The sequence below is a fragment of the Camelus ferus genome, chromosome 1 (assembly GCF_009834535.1).
Source record: "Camelus ferus isolate YT-003-E chromosome 1, BCGSAC_Cfer_1.0, whole genome shotgun sequence".
Taxonomy (NCBI): domain Eukaryota; kingdom Metazoa; phylum Chordata; class Mammalia; order Artiodactyla; family Camelidae; genus Camelus; species Camelus ferus.
The window spans coordinates 41932653-41953613 of NC_045696.1; the positions used below are offsets into that span (position 1 = coordinate 41932653).

Here is a 20961-nt window from a genome sequence, read left to right on the forward strand (position 1 = left end):
TGTTGTAAATCTGTCAAACTAAATCTTTTTCTACTTTCTTAAGTAACAGATTCTACTTAGATGTACTGAATTAGTGTTTTCACTTCTTTAAAAATATTCTCACCTGTTTCATGCAGCCTATTCATAGAGGCTAATTCTTCAGTCACTTCAAATGTTGACTCCTTGAATAAATAGGAACAAAGGAGCAGTTTCAGTAACACCTGTCGTATTAAGAGCCAAGGAAAACAGTTCAAAATAATTTGCCTCCACTAAATAATTTAAATTAACTATTGATATTGTTCCCAGTGTGCACAGCACTTTAAGCAGCTGTTCTCACCTAAGGCTAATGATCTTAAACAAGTTTATTTTTTCTAGATACATTTCTTCACCTGCTGCAATCAAACATTATTTGCTTACCATACCTTAAGTAAATAACTTTCCTTGCTTGGCTAACAAATGAGCCCCTTGGAAATTACTTTGGTTGCAGCTTAGTTTTATTTCTTTTTCTCTCTCTCTCTCTTTTGTGAAGAAATTGCACTATGATGAGATATTCTATTTACAGTTTCTAACTTTTCTGTTTTCTGTGATTTGAAAATATTGTGAAGACTGCTTAGTCTAGTCATGTTGACATGTATTGTTTTAGTAGAGATACAGGTTCATTGCATAATAAACATAATGCTTTGTCATCTAATTTGTTAACAAAATAATCCACAGTTCACAATACCTTAAAGATGGAATTTTTTATGCCTACATTTTTCCTTTTTTGTTTGACATGATAGGTATATGCTGGTAATAAAAAAAATAATAAAATGTCACAGTATGCCGATATACATGGCACTTGAAATGCTTTCAAGTAAAAATATGTTACTGTGATTTGTAGTGTGCAACAGCAGTATGAAGTGCTACACGTGGTCTCAGTCATGAGGACTCTTGTAGTGTAAAGGCCGCCATAGACAATAGGTGAATAAATAAGTATGGCTGTATTCCAATGAAGTTGTATTTGTGGACACTGAAATTTGAATTTCATATAATTTTATGTGTCATGAAATATTATTATTATTTTGAAATTCTTTCCAGTTGCTTAAAATGTAAAGACCACAATTAGCTGTAAACTGAACAAAGGCAGGCAGCAGGCTGGAATCAGCCCACAGGCTATAGTTTGCCAACCCCTGCAAGAGAATTATCTGTGTAAAGTAGGCTTTTGAATTTATTATTTCATTTGAGGACATGGAGAGGAATTGGTATTTTAGTTTAAAGAGGTTGTTTTTCATATTCCTTCTGTATTATAGACTTTGTGTTGTAGCTAAGTGTGAAAATCGTAGTGATTTCAAAGTTTTGAAAGTGCTAGTATTTTTTTTAAACCACGTCCCCACAAATTGGAATAGCATTTAAGTCCTGCATGGATCCAAGGAGCACTTTTTATTTTTTAAATTCTTTTTTTAGAGGGATAATTTGGTTTACTTATTTATTTTTTGGAGGAGGTACTGGGGATTGAACCCAGGACCTTGTGCGTGCTAAACATGCACTCTATCACTTGAGCTATACCTTCCCCCCAAAAGTAGTAGTTTTGAAACTTTAAAACTTCAAAGTTATCAGTATATTAATTTCTTTCAAATACAAATACTCATCCTAATTAGAAAATCTCCTTTGTTTGTCAAGATAAATTGCACTACCCACAAATGTTGTTCCAGTTTCCTGTCTACCTAGTCTCTTGACTTCATGTTATCTAAACTTGTACATAATACTCTGAAACTGCTCTGTAAAAGGTTACCATCCACTATTACAAGTCTCCTTCCTGCCACTACTCTACTTTTCAGTTCATCCTTGTTATATGAGCAGTTTAACCTTTCTAAAACAAGTTGCATTCTGTCAGTCCCTCAGTCAAATACCAAATGAAAACTAGTGGGAAGTAGTGTGAGACCAGATTATGGTGGCCCTTAAAGTTGAATTTCAAGAGAGAAGTTTTTGAGGAGGGGATTAATGTGATAAAAGGTATTGTTTCACTTAGGTCATGCCAGTAGCAGTGGGCAGATGAATTAGAGATGGGGAAGATAAGTCAGGGGGATCAGATGTTGCAGAGATCTAGTGTGCTGATAAGAGGGAAACTCTTGTGGGACCTGTGCCTGCCAAAAAATGCTACCTTGTTAAGAAGTTCGTGGTGTTGGTCAGCTGAATTCTCCAAACTGATTGGAGTGTGCAGGGTTTAACATATATACAAAATGAAGCAATTCATTAAAATGTAGCAATTTGATTTAGATACAAAAGCTATATCTGAAGAACAAAAGTTTCCCTGGTGATTTTAAAGGGTTGCTGGTTCACTTGGGCATAGGGGACTGTGCTTAGGAATTGTGGCCACTCTTTAAGAACAGTGACCATACTCAGTTAACCCCATGGAATAAATCCTTCGGCCCTTTCCTCAAGATCCCAGGTCAGATGAACCTGACAAAGCTCTGGTTCTGCTATTGCTGTAAACTTGTAGGAACCTGTAGTTCTCAAGTAACCTCTGGGCCTCCAGGATCTCCCTCCCAAGTCTGTAAAACTGGAGGGAATTTTCTGCCTTCCTGAGCTAGAGACTCTCCTCAATCCTCACCAGCTATTCCAGGGAACAAAGGTTAGTAGGAGGCAATATTCAGGCTTGCTTTGTTTTTATACCTACATAGCAAGACTGTGCTTTTTAGGTAAGAGGTCTCTTGGTTAGAAGAAAAAATTCCTAGTGTTAATTCCTTTCAGAACTAGGAAATCTGTCTTCAGACTGAAACAGTGGGGAACAGAGTTTAAAAAAAAAAAAAAAAAAGAGTTAAGGCAGGTGTAGCCATTGAGACAGGAGGAGAACCCAGGACGGGGAGAATGCACACACCATCAATTGCCTTGAAAATACAGAAGCGTGAGTTACCGCATTTTCCCAAACAGAAATTATCAGAGATTTTTTTTTTTATATCAGAGATTTTGAACACTGCTGTTTCAGAAAGAGAAAAATTCAGAATACAGATTGCAAGAGGGGATGGAGGAGTGGGTAGTAGAAATTGAAAGCTCCTTTTCTACATTCTGTGGTGCTATCAGGTTATTTTTTCACTTCCTGTGAAAGCAGCTGCATTACCACCTGCCTCCACCTGCAGCCTGTGCTGATACCTTTTCATCTACTTCTGAACTGGTTAGAGTCTACCCATTTTTTAAGCCTTAGCTCCGTTTCACTTCCTCCTTCGAGTCTTCTCTGAAGATTATAGTTTCCATTCCCTGAAATCTTACTGAGTTGGTAGCTACAGTCGCGCTAGTTAGCATGTAATAGTTATAGCAAAGTGTAATCCTACTCCCCTCCAGCTAGGCAGTGTAATTTTTGAATTTGGAGAGTGTATTGTGAACTTCTTTTGTAAGCTTCCTTGAAAAATTCTAGGTTTATCCTTATTAAATACACCTCCATATCTAAAGTTCTGTTAAATAGTCAAGAACAACCACTTTAAAATACTGTATAAAAAGCTCCTATTCCAGCAGGCTTTAACTAAGTTTTCAAATAAAATGTATCCATTTTGACTATGTCAACAAGATCGCCTATAGCAGAGTTGAACACTTTGCGCTTACGCAGAATTTTCAAAAGAAGGGGCAGCCCCCGTTGCTGGAAGTCTCAAGCAATGAGTTCTTAAATTTGGTCTGCACTGAGTAGAGACCTTATAATCAGCCCGTTGATAAGAGTGTCAAATTTCCAAAACACCTAGAAAAGGGAGTGAAGTGATCATCTAACAATACAGTTTGCTCGTCTGCCAATGAGAGGGTTGACCAAGGTTTCTCCTAAACTCACTGCGGCTCAGATTCTAACCAGGGTTTTGCATCTTTGGGCGTAGGCAGCCGATTGGGCCGTTTGGGAGCCGTGCACCCTGGGAGCTGTAGTTTCTGGGTCCCTCCTCCCGCCTACAAGCTCCACAGAGCAGCCGGAGGACGGTTGCTTGGTATTGTTAGTAAGCGGGAAGTATGGCGGCGGCGCGCGGCGGCGCGGCTTTGCCTCCTGGAGAAGGTAAGGCGATCCCTACCCCTGGGCCCCAGGGTTTACTCTATGGAACTGAATTAAATAATTTCCTGGTGGAGAGAAGACAACTGGGTTTAGGGTGCAGTTCTGGACCAGTCCTTTGGATGAGGGGCTGTGGGCGTGCGGAGGCGCGCTGCCCTCTGGGAGTTGTAGTCCCAGGGCGCTGCCCGGCTCTCCGGCGTCGCGGCGAGAACCGAGCGGGGGGACTACAAGCCCCCAGGGACCTTTGCGCCACCTGGCGTCCCGCTCCCGCGCTCCTGAGGTTGCTTGGGCGGTGGGTTTCGGGCTGCGGTGACCTTTCTTGGACGTTTACTTTGAGTTCTGGGTGCCCAAGTGAAGACTGCAAGATCTACCCCATCCCTTGGATTCCTAGAACGTTCAGGAAAACCCTCTCTCAAACACCTCTCCTTAGATTGACGTTGACCCCTTCTTGGAAGTGTCCGGTGGCGGTGATAAAATCCAGGGGTGATCCAGAGCCCACAGTTCTCTCTCGTTCTGCAGACGGGGTCCTGGGATCTGGTTTGGTTGCTGCCTAGCAGAGCGTGGGGTGTGGATGCTTCTGTGGCCGGGAGCCGAGTTCCTTTGTTTTGGTTACCGCTCGGAGGCTCTGGGTCGAGGGAGGGCGGAGGGTCGAGGCCTGTCTCCACGGCTTAGAGCAGGCTCATTACCAGGGGGCCGTAACTTCTTGGGAGGGAGGTTCCGAGAGGTTTCTCTACCCTTTGGAATTGCGCGCAGCGGCTGTGCATTTTCCTGGGACGGTGTATATCTTTGACTAAATTCTCAGAATCCCGTGACCCCCAAATGCTAAAAGCCCTAAGACAGTGGGAAAATGTTGAAACCCTTCAGGAGAGAAATTTCGCGTAATTTTTTCCCGCAGTAATCTTAATCTGGGTATAAATTTGAAATTGTTAGCTTCTCTGGCTCCTCCCCACTCTGATGTCTGCTTCTCTTAAACTCCACCTTCCCAGCCCAAGAAAATTTACTAATAATAGCAGTTAACATTTATAGAGCGCTTTTTACATGAGCCAGACTATGAGTGCTCTTTTTTTAATCTAATTTTTTTTTTTTTCTCTAGAACAACATTGTAAGGCAGGTGTTACCATCATGATCTTACACAGTAGAAAAAAGTGAGCCCAAAAGAGATCAGTAACTTGCCCAACCACAGTAGTTAATTGGTGGAGCCCGGATTTGAAGATAACATATTCTGAATTACTTCATCCAATGCTGTGTGCCAGAAATGGGCTTAGTGCTGTTCGTGTGCTTTTTCTTTTCATCCCCACATCAATTTAATGAATTAAAGATATTATTCCCATTTTGTAGATAAATTAACTATAATTTGATTTTCAAAATAGTTTGGGCACTTTACTGTAGTTAGGTTGTGAGCAGATTGGTCTCTATCAAAAGATTAATTCCATTTAAAAAATACTATCACTACTTAGGCACACAATGTGGAAGTAATAGTTGATATTGGAATATGAAGAATTCCAGAGTATTATATCATAGGAACTTGAGTAGTATATCACAAATCTAGGTATAATTTGATATTTCTGAGGGAAAGTGAATAATTTCAATCTATGGTCATTTATAAATCCAATGCTTTAGTTTTAAAATCTTAATATTTATTATGCTCTAGTGTTTTCTAACTCTAAATTTATAGAGTATAATTTTACCCCAATGCTCAGCTGTTGTATTTGTGTTTTCTAACAGTTTCCCTTCTCTTTTCAAGGATCAGTGCTCAATTGGTCAGGGCAGGGGCTACAGAAATTAAGTCCAAACTTACCCTGTGAAGTTGATGTTCATACTTTGATTCTGGATAAAAATCAGATTATTAAATTGGAAAATCTTGAGAAATGCAAACAATTAATACAGGTAGGTATTGCTATGTGAGGGAAATAGTTATATAAGACCAGTTCATTATTATTATACAAAATAAAACAGTAAAATAACTTAACAAAAAGTACCTCTGCAAGCCTGGAGAGCAGTAAATGTTGCCTTAAGTTTTAAAAAAAATTTTAATAACTAAAATAAATTTATTTAATAAATAAATAACTTAATAAATAAGTTTTAAATTTTAATTTTTACATGACATGATTATTAAATGATGATGTTTAAATTTCTCCTGAAGATGAACACATAATGTACTGCATTTAGAGTAGACTAGAAAAAGAAGCATTTGTTTAAAAAGACAATATTTTATGTTGGCAAAATATTATGTTGTTAAGATGATCTTGTATTTCATAATGGGGCTGAAGAGTTCATTCATTCATTCATTAAAGAAATGTTTATTGGGCCCTTATGTGTGTGGCATTGTTCTAGATTTTGATGGAGACAGTATGAGGACTCCTTTATTGTCGAACTTACACTCTCAAGTAGTTGCTGTGTTAAAAATGTTTTCTTTTAGTAGCTGGAGGAGGTCTGCTCCACTTTATCTGTATTTTCCATTACTTAGGAACAACAACAACAAACTAATAGTTACAGTATAGGATATTTAGACAATATGTGTGAAAAGTACAAATTGGGGTTGTATATTTGGGAATGTTTGACCATATACAGGAATCTTTTTTACCACCCTCATGTGAAAGTAATATTTATATTTTACTCCTGAGAGTAATGATATGTTTCATTCCACAGTTGTCAGTGGCTAATAATCGGCTAGTGCGGATGATGGGTGTGGCCAAACTGACCCAGCTCCGAGTGTTGAATTTGCCTCACAATAGCATTGGCTATGTGGAAGGGCTAAAGGAACTAGTACATTTGGAATGGCTGAATTTGGCAGGAAATAATCTCAAGGTGAGTTGTTTCTTTTTTTCTTCTTCTTCTTTTTTTTTAGTAATTAGGTTCTCTTTTTTTAATTTACAAAAGTATTTGCTGTGAAAAAGAAATTGAAGCAGTATAGAATGAGTAGAATACAAAAGTGAAAGTACCCACTGCCACTCCCCAGAGATAATTTCAGTTAACATAAACTAAGAAAAAAACCTCATTTTGAAACACATAAGGCAGTAAAATATTCTTTTAAATGTGAACAAAGAATCTATGTTATACTTAGGAAAGTAGATCAAACAGTAGAGTGAAATGTTAGGAGGAGACTTTATTACGCTGAATTAAGCTTTATGTACATGTTTCATGGTACAGTGGAGAATGTACTGTTTTAAAAGTCAGGAGATCTGAATTCTAGTCTCGCTTACACCACTGAGTAGATCTATAATTTTGGCTAAGTTAATAAATGTCTCTATCATTTTTTGATATGCTATATAAGGAGACTGTATTAAATGATACTAATAGCTGACTTTTATTGAGCATGTAATTTATGCTAAGTACTATTCTAAGCACCTTAACTGTTTTAACTCATTCAGTCTCATGACAACCTATAAGGTAGGTACAGCCATTATGCTTATTACCTAGATGAGGAAACTGAAGTACACAAAAGTTAAGTAACTTGCCTAAAGTCACACAGCCAGGAAGTTGCAAAGCCAGGATTTGAATCCAGGTAGTTTGGTTGCAATGTTAACTTGTAAGCTCTATGCTATACCCCCTGTTATGTGTCATCACCAAAGTTTTTTCAAGCTGTAAATATCTAGATGATATAATCCTCTGCTCTTAGAGGGATAACGAAGGTGGAAACATGCCTTATAACAATATACCAAATTCTCTTGGCACTGCTTCTTTCTTGCTGCTCTGCTTCTCATACTAAGCAGAGGAGACAGGAGGCTCAGCTACAAGGAACTGGGGAAGAATTTCACTTTTTGATTTTGTGTGCGTGAAATAATGTGGTCCTTTTCTTGTGATAGGCCATGGAACAAATCAATAGCTGCACGGCTCTACAGCACCTGGATTTATCAGACAATAACATACCCCAGATAGGTGATCTATCTAAATTGGTATCACTAAAGGTAAATGTGTTTTCTGACTATGTCATTTGTGAAATATTATACTAAAATACCAAGAGAAAATGATCTTATTGGTCTGCTGTATATGAAGAACAGATTGTGTTCATTATGATAAAAATTCTATTTGAGTGGCAGCAATTAAGTATGGAACTTTTTGTTGTTAATATCTGTAACTGATTTATTTTAACTAAAACTGGTCATTGTAGTTAATTCTTACTTACCAGTCAGTGAACATTATGAAATTCCCTTCATGCCCAGTCAGCGAGTGTTAGCAACTGTAATTATAGAGTATATAACATGTTGGTGATGTTGAGAGTAATAATTCCTGATCTTGAGTTTGTTTTTTGACACTGAAGATTACTGTCTTTTTAGTACTGCATATTACTAAATAATAAAAATTAACCTCACTTTGATTTTAAAAATCTGTGGCATATAGCACTTTTTATGGAGGGGAATATATCATGCAATCAAATAAGTAACAGTTGGAATCACTTCAAAAAGCATATGAAGGCTTTTTCCATATTTTTGCCCCACTGGATATTATTAGCATCAGATGAATTCATTAAGCCTTAGAAACAGTATTATTAGCTCAACTTTCACCACATCTTTAGCAGAGATCGTTTTTAGCAACAATTATTCTAAGCAATTTGATGTAGCCAGATACTAGGAGAATTCAAATGAACTAAAGTTCAATACCAAGCACTCACTCTACCCTCCCCACTTTGCTGACTTAATTTGAGTCAGCTTCATCTCCAAGCACATTCTGCCTTCCTCAAGCTTTAAGTTACCAAGAGAATACAGTTGCAAATTATGGTTTGTGGCTTCTTCCTCTCTCTCTCTTTTGGAAAATATGCTTTATACCTGATTGTTTTAATAAATGTTTTCTTTCACTTTTATCACCCTCTATTTTGGTGTTTGGAAAGGAAATGAACAGGTGTGTTGCAAATTGCTCAAGTTTATCACAACATGCCTGTGGCTACACCAAACGTATGTTCTTGGACAAAGCTTTAAACTTTCTTGAACTTAGAATGTGGATATGAAAAGAGAGAGTTGGACCAGAAGACCACCTAGAACCCTTCTAGCATTAACAGTCTTTGATTTGTGTGCGACTGAGAAGTATAATAAAATATATCACTTTATTTTCGTACACACCATTTGGGTTTTGTCAAAATAGACCAATTTGTTTGTAATCTTTTCGTTTGTAATTCATTCTGTTTTTACTTTCAAGACCCTGCTTTTACATGGAAATATCATCACCTCTCTTAGAATGGCACCTGCTTATCTACCCAGATGTCTTGCTATACTTTCTTTGGCAGAAAATGAAATCCGGGACTTAAATGAGGTAAAATTTGAGGTTACCTTATGGGATCCAGGAAGCTGGGAAATCAGGAGAGATGCAGGAGAAGGTTGTGAGCTCACTTTAGACTGAGCATCTTGGAAGAAAGTGCTATCGAGATGAAGCACTTGGCTCTAAAAGATCATTATTTTTCTTTCCACTTTTCCTTAAATTGGTAGATTATTAAGTCAGTTTAATTTGCAATGGTGCACTTATCATTTCATTGGAAAGTGATTGTTCAGTAGAAGGACATATACATTAAAGGGGTTAATAAGGCATCCTGTGTGCACCTTTTGCTGGCTGCTATTATGTTTTCAAAATAGAGTGCTCTTTGCTAGGAAACAGTGCTTTTTAAGGGACTTTGTGCAGCAAGGACAGATGGTCATATTGTTGGAATTTTGGAAGTCAGTGGATAATATAAGAGTGTTACTTGTCATTTTCAAAACAAGAGGGAAATTGTTACATTCTTGAACTGCCAAAGATGTGTAATCAGCAGAAGCCCTGTGCTTGACACGGAGTAGTCCATTTCCTTTAACAAAGATGTCCTTTGTTCCAGATCTCTTATTTGGCATCCTTAACTGAATTGGAGCAGTTGTCAATCATGAACAATCCCTGTGTGATGGCAACACCGTCCATCCCAGGGTTCGACTATCGGCCCTACATCGTCAACTGGTGCTTAAACCTCAGAGTCCTAGATGGATATGTGATTTCTCAGAAGGAAAGGTGAAAATGACTTCTTTAACATCACATTTATCATGGAGGTTACTGAGAAGACCATTTCTAACTTACTACAGATTAAGAAACTGAATATTTCTTGAATTGTGCATTTAGAAATCAAGATCATTAGTGCAATCACATAGCAGACTATGTGCTGGTCATTTAGGATTTTCTATCCTTTCCTGAAAAAGGATAAGAAATAAATGTCAGCCTTAGAGGTTGGGGCTAGTGAGTTTAACTTACTACCCAATATACAACAATTTTATTTCTAAAAACTCTTTTGTTAATCGGTTGTTTGGGGCTTGGAGCACTTCTACCTAGAAACTTTGTTATAGATACTGTATAGGGTTTCAGATCAACCCCACAAAAGCTTGTATCCATCATATTGTAAAGGCAGGATTAATAACACCTTAGAACCCAACTACTTTTTATAACAGTGACCCTGGGAAAATGCATGCAGAGTTCCAGTTTGGAGCTGGTAGCAGACATGCTGATTGGTCCTACCCTTCTACCTGTGAGGCAGCAGAAGTGGGAACCCCCCACCTCCAGATCACTGATGGTGCTGCGGCTTGGAACTGGGACCCCTTGGGGTCTTCTGGACGCTGACACATGACCAGTACAATCAGAACTTTAGGGGAAGGAAGGAGTTAGGTGTGGCAAGAAGGGGTGGAGTTAGGATAATGAGAATTGAGGTGACTTTATTGTCTTCACTCTGCCTCAGTTGACTCCCTCCTTTCACTGCATACATATGTGTATTCGCAGGCTCAACGCATACATTCTTCCTCACTGTTTTTGTCCTTCTGTTCTAGAATTTGATAGTAGTTGCTTGAGGGGTTTCCTGATGGAGGGTGAGTGGTAGATTTCCTTCTCTCTGCTGTTTCGTCTAGTTGCTGCTGGGGTGTGGGGCAGAGAGGAATGGCAACCGTGAGCTGTGTGGTGCTGGTGGTTGTGGTTAGGGGGCAGGACATATGCTGTATACTCAGAAACTTTATTTTATTTCAAACTGTGGGTAATTCTAAGGCTGGAATACAGGTTTACTTGGATTATCTTCTAGGATCTACATTTAAGAGAAAGAAATAAGCTGTCGGATTTTTCTTTGGGAGTAGGACTGGCAACATTTTCACATGTGGGAGGTGGCATGGTGAGATGGGCTGAGATCAGGGTTTGGTGTGAAGAGAGACCTGGGAAGAGAGATGAGACCTGATCAGGAGAGACAAGAGAAAACTTCTCATCTTTCCCTGCCACCTATTAGCTGTGTGGCCTGGGCAAGTCCATTAGCCTCTCTGAGCCTTAGTTTTCCCATCTGTAAAATGTGGATAATACCTCCTAGCTTTCAAGGATGCTGTGAGGATTAAGGATAACTGGAAATAGCATAAAACTGGTCATACAGTAGGTGCCTAATAAGCGATAACTGTCATTATTACCTAAGGATAGGGACTAGGGATTGAAAAGTTTCGTAGACACTAAAGCAAGTGTTAAAAAGCAGAAAATATTTGTTGAATAGACAAATAATAATGCAAAGGCTATGTTTCTATACTGTGGAAATGGTTTTAATCCAAGTGACTTCAGGGTGAATTTGAATTTTCTTTGAACTTTGTCTATAATGTTTTGCAAACGTTTAATTTCAGAGGCTTGGGGAGGTGGGCAAGAGTGGGCTTCTCCTTGGGTAGCCTCTCTCTGTGGGGATATCCTACACTAAAGAAGTGTGGGAGGAAGGGGGAGGTGAGAGGATAGCAAAATAGCAACACTTTCTGAGACAGATTCCTTTTCCCCCCACATTCTAAAAACTTGCAAAGTATCACAATTCAGAAATAGTTTAAACATAATTTTTTTTAAAATGCCCATATAATCATCACTGAAAATAAGAATAGAACATAACCAGCACTTCAGAGAGCTTCTTTGCCCAAGTCTCGTGATAACTTCCTCCTCCCCTAGAGATAACCACTATACTGACTTTTTTTGGAGGAGGATAGGCAGTTAGGTTTAGTTGTTTATTTATATTTAGTTTTTAATGGAGATACTGGAGATTGAACCCAGGACCCTGTACATGCTAAGCACGCACTCTACCACTGAGCCATACCCTCCCCTACATACTGACTTCCTGATAATTCAGAAAAATTTTTTCCCTCATTATTATGGAGTCTTCAAATCCATCAGTTCCCGCCAGTGAAGCTCAAATTTAAAGGACAGACAATACTAAGTGTTGATGAGTAGGCGGAGCAATTGGAACTTTCCTACACTATTCTAGAAATGTAAATGGTGCACCCACTTTGGGAAACTGGTAGTGTCTACTGAAGTTAAGCACATAAATACCCTATGACCAGCAATTTGACTTCTGGTATATACCCTAGAGAAATAAGTGCTTATGTCTACCAAAAAACATGCATAAGCATGTTCATAGCAGTCTTATTCATAGTCGCTCCAAACATTTGGGAGCTATGTGGGACATTTGAGAAACAACCTAAACATCAAGCTATTAGAAGAATGGGTAAATACAGTTATATTCAAACCAAAAAACCTAGGTTGTTGAGAAAAATGCTTCTGCAGTTGACATCTGAGACACCTCTGCAGTCTGTAAACAGTGTTTCCATGTTTTAAAACAACTCTGGAAGTATTCTGTCCTGGCAGGAGGAGTTACTCTAAGGGAGAGCTATTGGCTTAAAAATCGATGGATAGCCTGAGCAGCGTTCAAAACATTTTCCTCATTGACCTTGGGAATTGCCCTGAAGGACAGGAAGGAATTTCTAGTTTTTAGATCTACCCAGCTTGTTATTTTGCTAAGAGCATTCAAGTTAAAATTTTTCTCCATTATGAAAAGTATCCGAGGTTCTTTGATGACTTCAAGTAGCCAGATCTCTAGTGTGTGTGTGTCACCCAAAAGAGTACCTTGAGCGACAGGCGCCCACCCCCATGGTACTCTGGCTGGGTGCTTTCTGAGAGAAGCACACCTATGGAAAGACTGGCACCTTTGTGTAACATCTCAGTGTTTGGAATTCTTTCTGAATTTGTTTCCCCCTCTGTTTTACTGCTCATAGGACTTAGTACCAAGCTACACCTCTGTTGCTTACAAATCGCAACTGAGGGAACAGAATTTTGGAGATGTTCCTTTTTTGAAAGGATGTTTAACATATATAGAGAAGCAAGAGTAACATAATGAACATCTAAATACCACCAGGCAGCTTCAACAATTATCAACATTTTGCCAGTCTTGTTTCATCTATCCCCCACTTTTTGTTGTTGGAATATTTAAAAGCAAGTACCAGATATCATTTAATCCAATATTCCTTCTTTCTTATGTGAAAGAGCAGTTTTAAATTCTCTCTCTTAATAGTTGTTATTTCTGTTATATAATGTAAACTGTTCCTTTGATTTCAAGAGTCAAATTCCAATGATTTGAAATTAATATGTTAGAACTGAATGAATTTGAATCTTGTTTGTCTTTGAATTGGCAGGGAGATTTTTTTTTTTTACCTAGGAAAGTATTTTACGGGTTAATAAACTTGTGTAATGGTGTGTTAATTGATGAATGTGAAGCAGAGGCAGAAAAACGGATCTTCCAGTTGCGGGTGCTCCAAGGTCTGTGGTTTTCCTCACGCCTGAAACTGTGATATTTAAGCCTGAGCCTTCTTCTGTGTCCTCTTACTTTCACTTCTCTTTCCTCACAAACTGCAAGTCACCTATAACCTGGAAATGTTACTTGCTAGCTAATATTAAAGTTGATGATTGTCCTCTACTATGGACCTGTTTTGGGGGACAGCATTTGCTTGGCAGGACAACTTAGGAAACAGAGTAGATTTCATGAAGATTCTGACTGGCCTTTATTTAATCCAAGGAATGTGTCTGTGGAAGATACACTTCTAACATTTTTATTAAACAGAATAAAATTTTTTATTGTTAGACTAAGATTGGGATTACATGACTTCAGTTAATCAGCTTGGCACCCGTCATATCTCATTGATAGAAAACAGTTTTAACTTTCTTGTGGCACTGGCACATCACAGAGCTCTAAACTCATTTATTGCACCATGACTTTTCTGCTTGAGTTAATCAGCTATCAAAAGGACCAGTTTCTTTGCAGTGTTTAATACACCTTGGGTAGCTTGACAGTTTTGGACTGTACAGTTTTTTGTGTGATGTGGATACCTTAATATGAAGATCCAAGAAAATGGTTGTGTATTGGAAGTGACTTTCAAACCATTTGCAATGCTGAGTTAATGGCATAAAACCAGAGAAACAAAGTATACCAAAATGATCCAACTTCAACTTCGAGTTGAGAGGCAGATTTAAGAATGGTAAAATTGACACAAAGGCATGTTAATAAAAAGAAAGTGAAACATATTGCAAAAGTAAACAGTACTTTAATGACCTGCCATGAATCTACGATCCAGCTTCAACAGTTTTCAATTCATGGCCAACCTTGTTCTGCTGTACCTTTACTCACTACCCCTTCTCTATTATTTTAAAGCAAGTCTCAGATCACATACGATTTCATCACTAAAAGATAAGAGCTTTTAAAGAACTACAATCCTATTATCACATCTCAAAAGATTTAACAATGATTCTTTAACAACACTAGATATTAATTAAGTGCTTATGTCTCCAGTAGTACTCATAAATACAGTTTTTAAATGGATTTTTGGAAATAGGATCCAAGTAAGGCCATACATTGTGCTTGGTTGATATATTTCTTAAATTTCTTTTTTGCTTTCTTTTTTAGTGTCTTTAAAATTTTATTACTATCGTGTGCTCCATGGGTTGGCTGTGCTGATTGGGTAGTTCTCACTCGGGGTCTTGTAGCAAGATCACACACGAGGCTGGAGTTCTTTGAAGGCTTGACTTGGCTCGAGGTCGAAGATCACACTTTCAGATCTCTCTGTGGGTTCCTCTTTTATTTTCTTTGCTTCCTTTTCTCTGTTTCTGATTGTTGAAGAAATCAGGTTGTTTGTCCTGTAGAGTTTCCTGCTGTGCTCATTTTCCCGGATGCTGTATCCCTGTGTCCTTTGACATACTCCTCTCCTTCGGTGTTTCCTGTAAATTGGTAGTTGGAGGTGGAGGTTTGATCAGATTTTTGTGGGAGCAAGGACTGCTTTGTGGGTTCTTTTGAGAGGCACACAATGTCTGGATGTCTCTTGCAATGAGTAACTATTAATAATCAAAGCCTAAGCTCATTAATTAATTGAGAGTTGCAAAATGGTGAAATTTTAATTCTATTATTCATTTTTAATTAGCTGGAATACTTCTGTGAAGTAACTGTTTGGTTACTCGTTGGTATAGTTTATATAGGAAAGATAGAATTAATAATATTTAATTCTTCCCCTTTATTTGCTGGTTTTTCCAAATAATCCGTTGGTAGTTCACTAGCATCCTTCAGCTGTGACCAATTAGCTTTTTTTTTTAAACTGTCATTATGAACTAATGGATTTTGGGGGAGGTAATTAGGTTTGTTTGTTTGTTTATTTTAATGGAGGTACTGGGGATTGAACCCAGGACCCCATGCATGCTAAGCATGCTCTCTACCACTGAGCTATACCCTCCCCCCTGAGCATGGGGTCTTCCTTCCTAAAAGCTGGACTGGGAGGCAGCCTCTTGTAGGTGGTTTGAATGTTCTGAAATGTTCTCCCAGGGTGAGAAAATGGGATTCACACGTGGGTGTGAGACTTGCATGTGTCTCAGCAGAAGCACAGTTGGCTCTTGTGCTGCAGCTCCAAGAATGGCCTGGTCCTGAATCCACCTCTTCTTTCCACCTGGGGATTCCCAGCTGCCATCTTGTGCGGCCAACGTGCCATGGCGACCTTTGGGTCCCACGGTGAGAGCCAGAATCCTAGATTCTTTTCTCCCAGGGAAGTCCTTGGTCTTGGCTGCAGGGCTGTCCTCCAGGACCAGGGGCCGCAACGCTGGGCTCCAGAGCTGGGCTAGGTGACTTGGGAGGCCTGGGCTGGGCTGGCTCCCGGATTCCCGCACTTACGTGCTCCCCCTGGATTTAAACACAATTTATGTATTTACATACTTAAGTTTGACTGTGAATGGAGGGAATACTCATTGCTTCTTCGAAAATAATTTTTAAATATTTGGAACCATTACTACAAATCTTTGGAAATGCCCCTAGGCAAAAAAAAAAAGGTTTAAAACATTGTAGGAGTAAGGGAAGTGAATCAGAAGGATAGATTTTTTCAAAAGACTTGAGTGAGTTTTATTTATGAAAAACATCCAATGATGCTAAAAAGGTAAATTAAGAAGGAAGATCATTATTGCTTAAAAATGTATCTTGTCTGCCCCAATGCCATCCCTTCTTCATGTCCTCTGATTCCAGTTTAAAAGCTGAATGGCTCTATAGTCAAGGCAAGGGGAGAGCGTATCGGCCTGGCCAGCACATCCAGCTTGTCCAGTATCTGGCTACCATCTGTCCTCTCAGTTCTGCGCTGGGTCTTCAAACTGCAGAGGATGCCAAACTCGAGAAGATTCTGAGCAAGCAGAGGTCAGCCCATTTATTTGTAGCAGCTGTTGAATTCATGAGTGAAAATACCTCTGAGCCTTTCCCAGGGGGTTAGTAGGGCTGAGGCACGCGCTGCGTGTGGCCCACGTGTCTGGGCACTCTGGCCCCTCGCCACTGTGGCAATCCTGCAGGGGAACTGAACCCTGCAGTGCCGTCCAGTTTGCTCCCCAGCAACTGAGTTGTCAATCATTTCTTGAGTGGGGAGAGCCATGAAGCATGGGAGAGTGGGATTTTTAAACAATGCATTAGTCCTTTTAATGTAGGTGTTTCACATGGACTTTAAAATACTAACATCAAGACAGGTATAGCTAGAAGCATTTAGTAGTCACTTCTTTTATCAGAGATCCTGCCTCTGAAGGTTTGTGTACGTGTGGCACATGAGGGTGTCTGACTATCTGATTTAAAAATAAGTTTCTTAACCATTTCTGTCCAACGCTTTTAAATGAGATTTTGTAATTTGAGGGTTATTAGAGATATATACTCCGAAACCCTGGAAACGTCTACCTTTTTGACAGTGTTACCCAGGAAGCAGAACCATGGTGGGGTTTTTTTTTTTTTTTTTTTTTTTTTTGGTTTGTGTTAAATCACATCATATGTTACTGGTTTTTAGGTTTCACCAGAGGCAGTTGATGAACCAAAGCCAAAATGAAGAGTTGTCTCCTCTTGCCACTGTTGAAACGAGGGCATCTCTTGTACCTGAGCGTTCAAGCCCTGTTCAAGATTGTCAGATAGTCCAGGAAAGTGGTAAGAAGTTAACTGATCTCTGATCTTTCTTCTCCAAGTTGTTTTGCTCTGTTTGGTTTCAAACAGAAAAAAGGATATATTTTCACAATTTTTTGTCAACTTAAGTGAACATTGGGATCCTATATTTTACATATGTATATACACAGGTAGACATATAATTACTATATGTCTAATTTTTGGAAACATTCAGAAGACTGATCCCTTTTAAATTGACCTGATACTCTGATTATTCTTTCGATTATTACAAGAATTAATTTTTTAAAAATTTGGTTTGGTATTTTAGGAATGTTAGAATTAATTACCAAAAGCATTTTACTGCATTTTGCTATATTTCAAGGATTAGATTTCATTAAAAAGATACAACTGAAAAAAATACCTCTCTAAATATTTAATGTTTTAAACTCAGAATTCTGTTGATTCTTTTAGAACCCGTCATCCAAGTCAATTCTTGGGTTGGGATAAGCAGTAATGATGACCAAGTATATGCTGTTAAGAATAACTTTCCAGCCTCTGTTCACACTACAAGATATTCTCGAAATGACCTGCACCTGGAAGACATCCAGACTGATGAGGACAAGTTAAACTGTAGTCTTCTCTCTTCAGAGTCTACTTTTATGCCAGTTGCGTCAGGACTCTCTCCAGTATCGCCTACAGTTGAGCTGAGGCTACAGGGCATTAACTTGGGCCTAGAAGATGATGGTCCCAGAGATGAATATGTGAAAGGGTTAGAAAGCCAGGGCTTTGATAAGGAAGAGGAAAAGGCTTTTTGGGCTGCCAGTGAGAATTCTGTCCAAATGATGAAAATACGATTAGTACAGAGGGAAATGAGAAAGATAGTCTGTTACCTTGTCCTGAGCCAGCAGTAACCAGTGCTGTCTTGAAGGTTAACACCCACAGTCTTACATCTTTTCCTGAGTCAGTTGGGCACAAGTGTCTTCCATACACAGCCAGGCAGTGAAGAAACCACTGTCTCAGACAGCTGCAGAGAAACTTCCCTGCAAGGTTTTAACCCAGACATCTGTTGCTTTGGGCCAAGATAAAGTTGCCCTTCAGAAGTTGAATGAAGCAGCCACCAAGCTTCAGGCCTGTTGGCGGGGCTTTTATGCCAGAAGTTACCACCCACAAGCCAAAGATGTGCGCTATGAGATCCGGCTGCGCAGGATGCAGGAGCACATTGTCTGCCTAACTGACGAAATTAGGAGGTGGGTGAGAAGTCCTCTTGGTGCTGTTCTGTAGGTTTGAGGGTGTCAGATTCTTAGAGTTGATGCAGAACACTGAATCGCTGCTGTTGTGGCCAGGACACTTTTCATACCGTGTTGCCCCTCTTGGTTGGTCGCCTACAATGTGCTGAAAGCATCCTGAGGGCAGGGACTGCCATATGCATCTCCATCCCTAGTACAGGAATTGGGACATAGATGCAGTGCAATAATAAATGCTGAGTGAATGCACGCTTTATAGATATCTATATACCTAAACATAGAGGGTACAGAAAATGTGGAAAAACTGAGTAAGTATAAAAATGGGAAGATAAGAAAGTCTACATAGAACCCAGTAGGTGACATAAGAATTAAAGAAACTATAGGGATTTAGAAGGAGCTAAAATTCTAGGGCAATGGTGGGAATTATTTCTTCATTCCATGGCTGTCAACCCAGGAAAATTAGGATTTCATAGGCGTAATCTGAGTATGAGTATAGCAACTAGCAGTATTTATTAATATTATCAGGTGGGAGAGGAGGAAGCAGTACAAGAGACTGAGAAGGGACAGCCAGAATAGTAGGAGGGCTAGGAGAGTGTGTGGGGATGTTTCAGAAGAGAAGAAGGGTGCTGGAGGAGGACAGACAACGATACATTAAATTTAGCAGCTGGAGGTTATTGGTGACTGTGTCGAGGGTCCCCAAGACTATCCTTGGGTTTGATGATTCGCAAAAAGGACTCATAGGACTCAGGAAAGCTATTCTTTGTGTTCATGATTATGGCTTATTACAGTGAAGGGATATAGATTAAAGTCAGCAAAGAAAAAGGACGCACAGGGAAGAGTCCAGGAGGGACCACATGCAAGCTTCTGGTTTTCTTCCAGTGCGATTGTACAGATGGGGCTCCATTCTCCCGGCAACGATGTGTGACCACACATACGAGGTATTGCCAAGCAGAGAAGCTCACTCGAGCCTTGGTGTCCAGAGTTTTTATTGGGGGTCAGTCACATAGACATTGAGTACCCATGTGACTGACCTTAACTACTCAGACCTCAGCTCTTGCCCGAGGTCAGACTGATTCATTGTGACCCAGGGTCCCAGGTGAACAAAACAGTTATTTACCAGAAAGCACATTGTTAACATAAACTATCTGCTGTGGCCCAAGACCCCAGGTATACAGAGATACTCTAATGAGGCAGGGTAGTCCAAGGGCTTGGAGCTTATCTCTCAGGAGCTGGTCAAGGCTAGTACTGTCTTTAGAATGCACAGGGTTTGAACCCCAGTCCTGCCGAGTTAATTCCTTTCCTGTCCAGCTTCAGTGTGTAGTGGTTTGAAGGCAGTTTGGACAGGGTTGAGTAGTGAATGTGCGGAGAAGAGTGACTGTTCAGCTTTGGGGGAGTGTTGCTGTGAGGAAGAGAGAGAAGTGTGAGGAGGTGGTTGCAGAGAGGAGAATCTGGAGTTAAGGAAGATTCTATTTAAAAGATGGGAGATGCAGAGCATGTTTATGTGTTGATGGAGACGATTCAATAAGGAGGGAAAAAGCTGATGGTGCAAAGGAAAGAAAGGGGAAGTGCAGGATTGAAGTTCTGGAGAAGGTGGGAGAAGGGGTCCAGTGCACGAGTAGAGGGAGTGGCCCGAGGTGGGAGCAGGTGAGGTGGTAGGTGTGATGATGGGGATGGGGACGTCCTATCTGATAGATGCTTCTCCTTTTTCAGTTTTATGTAAGATGTGGTCAGCACTTGAAAATTTGAGGAGAGGGATGAGTATGTGGGAGGTTTAAGGGGAGATGTGTGAGATGTGGGGTATTCATCTTAAAAGTGAACTTATAAGGGGAATGGAGGAGGACTGCTGGATAGTATGAGGAAAAACCTAAAATGCAAAAAGAACAGGTCAGACTCTGATTTTCATCAGCAACTCTCAGCTGTTCTGTTCTAATGTGGACATGGTTGATTTGGTTCAGCCAAGAATGGGTTTTCCTAGGCGAACATTGTAGGGGAGAGAGGGAAGGACAAGGGAGCTGAAGATATTTGGGAAAGGGATGACTATAATGATGGACCTTGGAATTTACGTGAGGTAAAAGGAAAACAGGAGGAGAGGTCTAGATGAAGATTGGACGTCTGGATTGTTGTAGTGGGTGCAAGACCAAGGGAACTGGGAGGACTGGAGGTAGTGGTTTGTGCTGGTGCTTGGAATCATTTTTGAAGATGGTGTCATCAGAATGCTTGGATCTAGAGTGGGAGTGAGAATGGGTGATGTGGGGTGGGTTATTGTTAGGTAGAGCATCCATGTGAATGTTGAGGGCTCCAGAAATGAGCACAGGAACAGGGCAGAGAAAAAGACCAGTGCTGAGCCTTCAGTGAAAGGGGCAGGTAATGGGAGGTCAGTACTTGAAAAAGAGTTAGGGGAAGTTCAGCAAGATGGTTGGAGCTCTTGAAGGAGGAAGGTTAAGAGTCATTTGTAAACAGCAGTGAGAAGCAACGTTCTAACTCTGATGTATGAGTGAGAAAAATAGCTGCCACTTGAGAGGGCTTCCGTGCCCTTAGAAGTGGATCTGATTTGGTCAAGGAAAAGTTCAGAGAAGAGGTTGAGTGTA

General features: G+C 39.8%; 1 protein-coding gene across 1 annotated transcript in view; it reads left to right on the forward strand.

Annotated features, from left to right (window-relative positions):
- Window positions 1-20961, forward strand: part of CEP97 (centrosomal protein 97) — a 36916-nt gene that overhangs the window by 8048 nt on the left and 7907 nt on the right. Inside the window, 12 exon segments of the mRNA XM_006188530.3 lie at window positions 3816-3985; window positions 5724-5866; window positions 6629-6787; window positions 7786-7887; window positions 9113-9226; window positions 9777-9943; window positions 16248-16412; window positions 17041-17174; window positions 17601-17975; window positions 17978-18102; window positions 18104-18142; window positions 18144-18376. Coding sequence (XP_006188592.2) covers window positions 3943-3985; window positions 5724-5866; window positions 6629-6787; window positions 7786-7887; window positions 9113-9226; window positions 9777-9943; window positions 16248-16412; window positions 17041-17174; window positions 17601-17975; window positions 17978-18102; window positions 18104-18142; window positions 18144-18376 — 1799 coding nt within the window. The 5' untranslated portion in view covers window positions 3816-3942.